The sequence below is a fragment of the Coenobita brevimanus genome, chromosome 86 (assembly GCF_032717465.1).
Source record: "Coenobita brevimanus isolate Jiangsu-jjx chromosome 86, ASM3271746v2, whole genome shotgun sequence".
Taxonomy (NCBI): Eukaryota; Metazoa; Arthropoda; class Malacostraca; order Decapoda; family Coenobitidae; genus Coenobita; species Coenobita brevimanus.
The window spans coordinates 3,582,260-3,591,882 of record NC_137039.1 but is presented as its reverse complement, the minus strand read 5'-3'; the positions used below and the strand labels follow the sequence as shown (position 1 = coordinate 3,591,882).

At 42.5% G+C, this 9,623-nt stretch overlaps 1 protein-coding gene across 1 annotated transcript in view; it reads right to left on the bottom strand.

Annotated features, from left to right (window-relative positions):
* The window catches only part of LOC145410830 (cell adhesion molecule Dscam2-like), a 102,523-nt gene that overhangs the window by 73,059 nt on the left and 19,841 nt on the right, over positions 1-9,623 (bottom strand). The window contains exons 9-13 of the mRNA XM_080280951.1: positions 9,409-9,585; positions 8,404-8,545; positions 6,954-7,102; positions 2,197-2,313; positions 1,846-2,022 (exon numbers count right to left, since the gene is read on the bottom strand). Of these exons, the coding sequence (XP_080137077.1) occupies positions 1,846-2,022; positions 2,197-2,313; positions 6,954-7,102; positions 8,404-8,545; positions 9,409-9,585 (762 nt within the window). The remainder of the gene's footprint in view (positions 1-1,845; positions 2,023-2,196; positions 2,314-6,953; positions 7,103-8,403; positions 8,546-9,408; positions 9,586-9,623) is intronic.

Below are 9,623 nucleotides of genomic sequence, written 5' to 3'. Positions count from 1 at the left end.
GGCAACACAGGATTGGATGATGAATGGATGAATGAATGAATGATTGTTCTTATTATTCATACTGTGGCATAATGACGGTCCATTGCTGTGACGTTAGGCTTCCTCGGTGGTGTGACGATGCAGGTGGACGAGGGCTGCAAGAGGGCTCCCAGGTGGTTCAGGTAAATGGATACGCCACGCCACTGCACAGTACTCAGGGTAACGAGAGAGTAAAATCCCGCACCAGCCCTCCTCGTTAGTGTTAAGATGCGTGTACGTGATGACTGTGAGACGTTCGGGTCATTGTTATATCCATTAACCTCCTGAATCAGAGTGAAGTCCTTTATAATTTCCCTTGTTGGTGCCTTACGATTTTCTTTAACTTTAGAAAGGGCTGTCATAATGAAGGGGTTTTTATCAAGCCTTTATCGAACCCATATAGTTCCAATAATCTATCCCACGCTGAAAAAACTAGTCAGGAAATGGCAGGAAAAAATAAGAAAGACATCCTCTGGCGCAGCGAGGTTAAGATGGAGGGATTGCGTGTTTCTAGGCAATCAGAACAAAGCCCTGTCATTACATACTAATAACATAGGAACAGTGAGGAAAATTCTAAATTGCCTAGGTCGTGGTGAAGACGCGTGTGGGTGATGGCTGTGACAGAGTTTTCAGACGATGAACAGGTTAATAGACAGAGGATGGAGAGTGAGGGACTAACGAGGAGAGTATGTGGGTGAGGCGGAGAGGGGGAGAGGGAGGAGGAGACCGAGGATGAGATGGAGGGATGGAGTAGAGAGGTATATGAGAGAGGGGGGTGTGAGCTGGGGGGAGGACAATGAAATGACGGGGGACAGGGCCACATGGAGGCGATCTGTTTGTGGCCACCCCTTACGGGATTAATTTTCTAGAAATACATAGATAAAAAGAATAAAAAGACGAGTGCACCCTTCACTGCATACTTATAAAAAAGAAACTGTACTCCTTTTACACTATCTTGGCCCAGATGTTCATTTTGTGGCTCATGTAGCTCAGTGGCAAAAAAAAAAGACAGTACAGCAGCTCTACATCCTTTCTGTAGCACTTCTTCGTGACTAGCAGCCCATTTTTAGTGCTACTCTCTTGCAGCAACTCAGCAATCGAGATGGAGAGATGGTAAATTATAGGCCATGATAGAGTAAAATGGGTGCCATATAGTAAAATCCTGCACTAATTTCCCTCGTTGGTGGTGACAAAGGTGCGCGTGGGTGATGATTGTGAGAGAGTTCCAGAGAAAAAAAAGACAATAAAAGTGACTACGCCATGGAACTGTACAGTGCCTGAAAGGAACGGCCAAGTAAAATGATCTCACCTTTCTCTGGTGATGACGCGTGTGGGTGATGACTGAGAGAGAGAGTTCCAGGAAAAAAAAGAATGACATTAACGAAAGAAAAGCATTCGGGAGCCGAATGTTAATCGCCCGCCAGAATATGCTGCTGCCCAAGTCCAAGCTCAAGCGGTTCATGAGATATAATGGTGCTAAAGGCGGGTGATAAGAACTAGTTGACCTTTGGCAGCCATTTGGGTGACCTTCACCTTGACCCTGAATGCCCATTTTCGAATTCGGCCAAGATTTTGACAATATCTTGATACCCTGATGGTTTTACGTTGATAGCTCAAGCCGTTCATGAGATATAATGGGAGCATGCATGCACTCACACACACACACACACACACACACACACACACACACACACACACACACACACACACACACAGAGGCAGGCAAAAACATTATTGCTCCGCTTTGTAAATGCGTGCAATAAAAATGACTACGCTCTGGAATTGCGGTGTCTGAATGGGAAGGGCTAAGTCAAATGATGGCGTCACCTTCCTCTGTGGTGGTGAAGATCCGTGTGGGTGATGGCTGTGATACTCCGAGGTCGTTGTGTGCCATTAGTCTGACCATATAGGTGTGGTGTGGGGCCAGGCCTGTCAGCACGTGGGATGCCGTCCACTGCCCTACACTCACATTGCCACCGTGGCCAGGTGACTCCTCCTTCACCCCTGCAGCATGGGGAGGCAAGCATAGTATTTACTCAACACGTTAAACATAGCATAGCATAGCACAGCAAACCATAGGATTACATAGCATACAACCACCCTTACCTTCATCCTCAAAACAACCCCTCCTTATCCTTATACTCAAAACGACCCCCTTATTCAAATACTCAAGACGACCCCTCATACCCTTATACTGTATGGTGACCGTGGCGGGCTGAGGCAGAGTCCACGACACCACCGCTGACCTGCTCGTGACCTCGCTGACCGTCACGCCAGAAGGTGCAGTGGGTGGCTCTGGGAGGGGCGATAGGAACGTGAGGTGGTGTGGGTATACTGCTATTTGGTGTGGTGGTGTTAAATGGTGTAGTGGTATTAAGTAAACACAGCTTAGATTTGGCTCTGTGTGATACTGCTTTTGTTTTTGTTTTTTGAAGGGAACAATCTAACGGGATTCTGGCCTTTGGTTCCTTCTTCCTTGCATGAAAAAAAGTACAGTGAAATCCAGCACAGTATTGATTGGTACAGTGATGGTAGGTATGGTGATCATAGAGACAGTGAAAACAGGTATAGTTGTCATAAAGACTTTGTATCATAAAGCAGCGACTTTGTATTTGCTTGTAGAGGCGTATATTTTAGACTTGTGGTCGAGCGGCTTTTATATCTTGTAGTAGTTTCCCCACCAGATGTCATGTAGTGACGGGAGAGGTAAAGAATAGTATGGGACTATTTTTATTTGTCTTGGAAATATTAAACAGGTATAAGAGTTTAAGTCCCGGGTAGCTACCTCCCTGTCTCGCTATCTCTCTCTCTTTCTGTTCTAAGGCTAATCTCCGTCTCGACCTCTCTCTAGGGTCGCTTGTCTCCTTCTAAACTCTCTTTCCTAAAATCTGGTGTAGTAGGTGTGTGTGTGTCACGTATGTTCCTCATGGCAACAGAACTTTCTCACGAGAGGACTGCTGACAGCTAACTGCATCATCTCCTTACTGGCCGCTGTCGTCAGCTTTCCTCCGTGTAAGCATGTTTAGCGCTGCTCGCTTCTCGCAAACACAACACCTTCTCATCATTTGACTTCCTGCTTCTATCTGTCTCTCTATCTATCTATTTATCTATCTATCCATTATGTAGTCCTATATTTGCTCGGCCGCGCGAAAATGGCGTACCATCGACATTTAATAGTTATAATATATTAATACATACTACATACACATTATAATGAACTTATAAGCTAATTAAGTGAAATACATAATATTGTAAAGTAACATAATTGTATGAATATTGTATACATATATTATTCATAGTAAATAGTGATTATTCAGTAATATTACATTTTAAATAAGTTGAATACATATTGGAATAAATGCAATGATTGTTGTATAACACTTTGTAAGACGTGCATGTACAACAGACGTACGCATATAATTGTGCAATGGTAATACTGCTAGGTTATACATTACATATTTGAGTTATCACTTTAGTAATGTCTAATATTTCACCTAACTTGTATGATGATACTGGTAATATAGAATTGTGCTATAATTGTATGACTTATAATATTGTACTAACATTGTGGTACTACATAATTGTAACATTTTATGAATTGTTACCAAATATTGTGTTAATGCATAATTGTGTTGGCCTTATAATTGTAGTTACATAAAAGTTACATCTTGTTAATGCAACTGTTTTGTCGTTACATAATTGTTACATATCGTTTGTAGGTACATAATTGTTGTTAAAGTTACATAAAAGTTACATCTTGTTAATGCAACTGTTACATAACTGGCAAAGTGTAACATAATGCAATCGTTTGTCGTTACATAATTGTTACATATCGTTTGTAGGTACATAATTGTAGTTAAAGTTACATAAAAGTTACATCTTGTTAATGCAACTGTTACATAATTGGCAAAGTGTAACATAATGCAATCGTTTGTCGTTACATACTTGTTACATATCGTTTGTAGGTACATAATTGTAGTTAGTGTAACATAATGCAATCGTTTGTCGTTACATAATTGTTACCTATCGTTTGTAGTTACATAATTGTAGTTAAAGTTACATAAAAGTTACATCTTGTTAATGCAAGTGTCACATAAATTGGTACATATTGTTTGTAGTTACATAATTATAATATGGAGTAACATAATTGTGATAACTGCAGTCCTAACATATGCTGCGGTCGATGATAGTGATGATGTGTCATGCCACTTGTTTGTGGAGACACAATTTGCTTTTTGTTTGTAGTTTATGTGGTATTTTGGCATATATAGTAACATTTACACTTATTTTCATTTGTTTGTTATGTGATCTTACTTTATTTCTCTTTTTTCCTTCTTACTTTTCTTTCTTTCTTTCCTTTCCTTTTCTTTTTTTTTTTTTTTTTTTTGTATGTATTGATTTTCCATAGTTTGTTTCTCTTTGCTTGTGTACGCTTTTTTCCATGTTGTTCATGGTTGCATAATTGCTGACTAATTTCCTTGAGATACTTTTTTAAAGTTTAGTTTATATTGCACAGATATTACTGAAAATGATATTATATAGTCCCATATTTTGTTATTTTATATAAAAAATATATACACTATATACAGTATTAACTATACACACTGACTTGTTGTTCACCTGTACCTATCGTGGGTAATATGTGTGTCAGCACTGTGTGGAAATCATTGTCTTCACGATTGTGTTGAAGATGTTCACTCTTGCTAACGGCATTTGTGTTGGCCATTTTTTTTTCTTCTCTAGGTTACCTTGTAACTTAATTTGTCTGTTTCCACTAGGTAGCTTTAATTAATAAATGTTTAATACAGTTCTTTTAATTGCTCACTGAGTAACTGTGATTGTATATTTTCTTTATTACTTTGTAGATATAATTAATGTATAGTTGTATGTATGAAACACGTATTTTACGTAGGTATAAATGGTAACACTCGTTGGTAGTAAATAAATGTTATAATAAATGAATGAATATATACAGTGTAGAATATTTATTGTTGGTGATTATTTAGTGATTGAGTTATGCAGATAACTGAAGTAAGTATGTGTATTTAAGCTGTAACTATACAGCACGTTTTATATGTTTGTGCAGAAGCTTATTGTCTATCACTGTGTATTGTATAAATGAAGTAACTATGTAACTCACTAATTTTACCGTGGTGGGAATGGTGTGAGTGGTGGTGCAGGTGGTGTGTTGACTGACGTGGCGTCTGTTCAGCAAGCACGCATGATGACCTCAACTTCCCACACTGGTAGCTGTGGTGAGTGAATGAGTAGCGATGAGTAACTTGAGTGAAGACGAGTGAGTAAGATGAGTTGTGAATATGGACTTGGTGTTTGCTTCGTCGTCCTGACCTCTTCACACCTGCGTAAGCGTTGGGGGTTGGGTGGATGTAGCAGAGAGAGGAGAGTGAGGTCTGGTGGTTATGAGTTGTGAGTCGTCTCTCACTCTTCGTTTGTTTGTTCCCTTTATTCTATGTGGAAGTTTTCTCGGTCCTTTCTCTAGTGATTTACTCGTTGTGGGATGAAGACTGCCGCTACTTGTAGGTGCGTGTAGAAGATTATACAGACGACGTAGAGTTGTTAATTGTAGTTGATTGTAGATGGCTGTAGTTGATTGTAGATGGCTGTAGACTTTGTAGAACTGAAGCTAACCTTGTAGTCTCGGTTGCATTTGTAGAAATTTGCTTTTAATTCGGAGACGATGTCCGCAGATTTGCTGGTTTGTCGTTAAGCTACTTACAAGGCGTCGAGTGATCTCTTGACCTCTGCATCAGCGTAATGATCTGGGAGACGGAGGGGGCATGATGGAGAGAATACTGTCAAGAGCAGATATTGTTGGTTCTTTTCACTCTTGATATTTTGTAGGAATTTAATGTTGATTCGTAGACGAGGTTCGTATCCCACCGCTGCCACCAAATGTCATAAAGACTTTGTATCATAAAGCAGCGACTTTGTATTTGCTTGTAGAGGCATATATTTTAGACTTGTGGTCGAGCGGCTTTTATATCTTGTAGTAGTTTCCCCACCAGATGTCATGTAGTGACGGGAGAGGTAAAGAATAGTATGGGACTATTTTTATTTGTCTTGGAAATATTAAACAGGTATAAGAGTTTAAGTCCCGGGTAGCTACCTCCCTGTCTCGCTATCTCTCTCTCTTTCTGTTCTAAGGCTAATCTCCGTCTCGACCTCTCTCTAGGGTCGCTTGTCTCCTTCTAAACTCTCTTTCCTAAAATCTGGTGTAGTAGGTGTGTGTGTGTCACGTATGTTCCTCATGGCAACAGAACTTTCTCACGAGAGGACTGCTGACAGCTAACTGCATCATCTCCTTACTGGCCGCTGTCGTCAGCTTTCCTCCGTGTAAGCATGTTTAGCGCTGCTCGCTTCTCGCAAACACAACACCTTCTCATCATTTGACTTCCTGCTTCTATCTGTCTCTCTATCTATCTATTTATCTATCTATCCATTATGTAGTCCTATATAGTGACAATAGGTATAGTGACAATAGGTATGGTGATAATGAGTATAGTGATGGTAGGCTGACGAATGAGGATATAAAGGAGAGTTGTGGTGTTGATGTGGATGTGATAGGAAGCATTATGAGGAACACACTGAGGTGGTTTGGCCATGTGGAGAGGATGGAGGGTGAAAGACTGATGAAGAGAGTGTATGTGAGTGAGGTGGAGGGGGGAAGAGGGAGGGGGAGGCCGAGGATGAGATGGAGGGATGGGGTGGAGAGGTATATGAGAGAGGGGGGTGTGAGTTGGGAGCAGGGCAGTGAAATGGCGGGGGACAGGGCGACTTGGAGGCGATTTGTTTGTGGCCACCCCAAACGGGATTGAGGCGTCTGGCAATAGATAGATAGATAGGTATAGTGGTAATAAATATAGCGGCAGGCTAACAAGTATAGTGATAATAGGTACAGTGTTAATAGTGCTTACCTATAACAGCCACGTGGAACACCTGGGAGTGGGCGCCGTGTGGGTTGGTGGCACGGCAGGTGTATGGACCCGCGTCGGCAGCAGTCACTGACACCATTTCCAACACTGCCCTCACCACACCCCCTGCCTCACTCTGCCGAATCCTTACCCTGTGTGTGTGTGTGTGTGTGTGTGTGTGTGTGTGTGTGTGTGTGTGTGTGTGTGTGTGTGAAGAAAAAAATGGAATACTTTAAAATAATCTCTTCCGGTTCGAAAATTCTCTCCAATCTTAATACAGTTTTTGGTGACAGCGGTTAAAGATTATATACCTGGTATTACATCATAGGTGGTGGCCACCATCATCCACTCACTTGATGTAGCGCTGCCTACTTCTTCCTTCACCTTTATCATTCTTTTTCTGTGTCTGCTCTCTCATTTCCTATTTCTCCCATCTTTCTTGTCACTCTTTATAAATCTTCTTTCTTTTTCAGATGGCTTTATATTGAGTGGGAAGCCTAATGGTTTCCTGTCCGCCAGGAAACCATTTATAACGCCGGGTGGTAACCATATAACCAACCCATACGTGCTCCCTACGTGTCAACAAGTGGGTTGGCGGGGGGTTAGTGCCCATCCCCGTAAAACCACTAACTCAAACGGCCACCCCTTACGGGATTACGGCGTCTGGCTATAGATAGATAGATAAAGACGCATTCTCTGGGCTTCCGTTTGAAGGCAGCGGGGATAAATCGAATAGGACTTGGAAGGAAGGGGTTAAGGAAGCTCCCTAACACCATTTCCTAAGAGACTTATTTTGCTTATTGCACCTTACTGTCCTTCTCCGTGTTAAATAAGTCATTCTAATATCGCCCTGTTTTGCAAATATACAGTAAATATGCAGATGGATATTGACCAGTTATTTCCAAAAATAAATCACCAAGAAAGAGGTGTTAGGGAGCTTGCTTACCCGACGAGAATACAAGCCAAATTGTGACAGTGGATAGTGTTGGTGTGAGAACTGACTGTGGTGGTATTAGTATTAGTATTATTATTAGTAGTAATAGAAGTAGTAGTAGTAGTAGTAGTAGAAGTAGTAGTAGTACTAGCAGCAGCAGCAGCAGCAGCAGTACTAGTAGTAGTAGTAGTAGTAATAGTAGTAGTAGCAGAAGCAGTAGTAGTAGTAGTAGTAGTAGTAGTAGTAGTAGCAGAAGCAGTAGTAGTAGTAGCAGAAGCAGTAGTAGTAGTAGTAGTAGTAGTAGTAGTAATAGCCCCGGTTCATCTGAAAAGTGAACCCAGTGGAGTACAGGCTTAAAGTGCCATTCTGCGGTCACCATCCTCCTGTTGGGGGATAGGAAAGGATCTGAGGGACGTTTATATACCCAGGCAGTTCATCCGCCTGGTTATATCAGTGCCACCACGTGAAGGCGTCCCCCTCCAGCACAGGTGTTATCAGATAAGTAATATGTGATCTTACGTGTGTCCAGGTGAGACGGGGTCATGGTGTCGGAGCCAGGTAAGGGTGAGGGGGTGGTCACCTGTGGCCTCGCACGTCACCGTCACCACCTGCCCAGCGTGGCCCGTCACACGTCCACCCTCCGTCACCACGCGCGCCGGGGCTGTCAGGGAGATGACTGAGGTGAGATGGTGTGATGGTGAAGGGCGATGGAGGCTGGTGAGATAAAATAAACTGTCTCCAGGCTACGTTGTCCTTCACTTGATGTAGTGCTGCCTACTGCCTCCTTCATCATTCATTTTCTGTGTCTGTCCTCCTCTCCTCCTGTTTCTCCCATCCTCCCTGTCACCATTTATTACTCTTCTTTCCACTTCCGGTGGCTCTACATTGAGTGGCAAACCCAGTGGCTTCATATAATCCAGGAAACCATTTACAACGCTGGGTGATAATCATAACAAACAAAGGGGAGATGTGGAGCCTGCTATGGTGTCCCTATTAACTGGATGGAGTGACACAAGTGCGGCATCCATCCAGGAATCAAACATCGATCCTCGTCCTCGCGCTTCGATGAGACGAGGTGTTGTCTGCTGCAAGGTAACATTGGTTCACTGCAAGGTGCGGTTCTGCAGTTGTGGTCGCTTGCCTGTGGTTGGTGGGTCTGCTCGGCCAGACAGACTAGTGTTATTCAACTACAACAATGAATCAGTCAGTTACTCTACATTCTTCCTCACCTTCTCAGTATCACACTAACTGACTGCTTTCAGTTTAGCTATACCCTGATCACTTCTTCTAGGCGTAAAATTGCACACATTAATACTAGAATATGGTGCTCGAAGAAGTTCTGTGGAGAGGATGTTGAGCTGTAGTATTATCTTAGTCTGGCACTGAGCTACGGATATAAAGCTGCAAAAGGACGAAAATCTCCTCTTAATAATAATGAATGGACTAGTTTTCACAAATTATTTCCAGTATGTGAGCACAACAAAATAAATGGCGAGGGATATTGAAGACTGTCGCTCCACCCACCGTGCACAGTCAGCTGAACCACCTTAGAGATTGGTTTGCCGACAGAGTTTGCGGCCCGGCACAGATACCAGCCAGCATCCGACGTCTTGGTCTCCTGTAGGATGAGGGAGCCGTTTGGTGTCTGCGAGGACCTCACCCCATCCACCACCAGAGGCTGGAAGTCCCTGGCAGCCTCACCTAACACACCAAATCTTCATATTACTTGTTTCACCAGG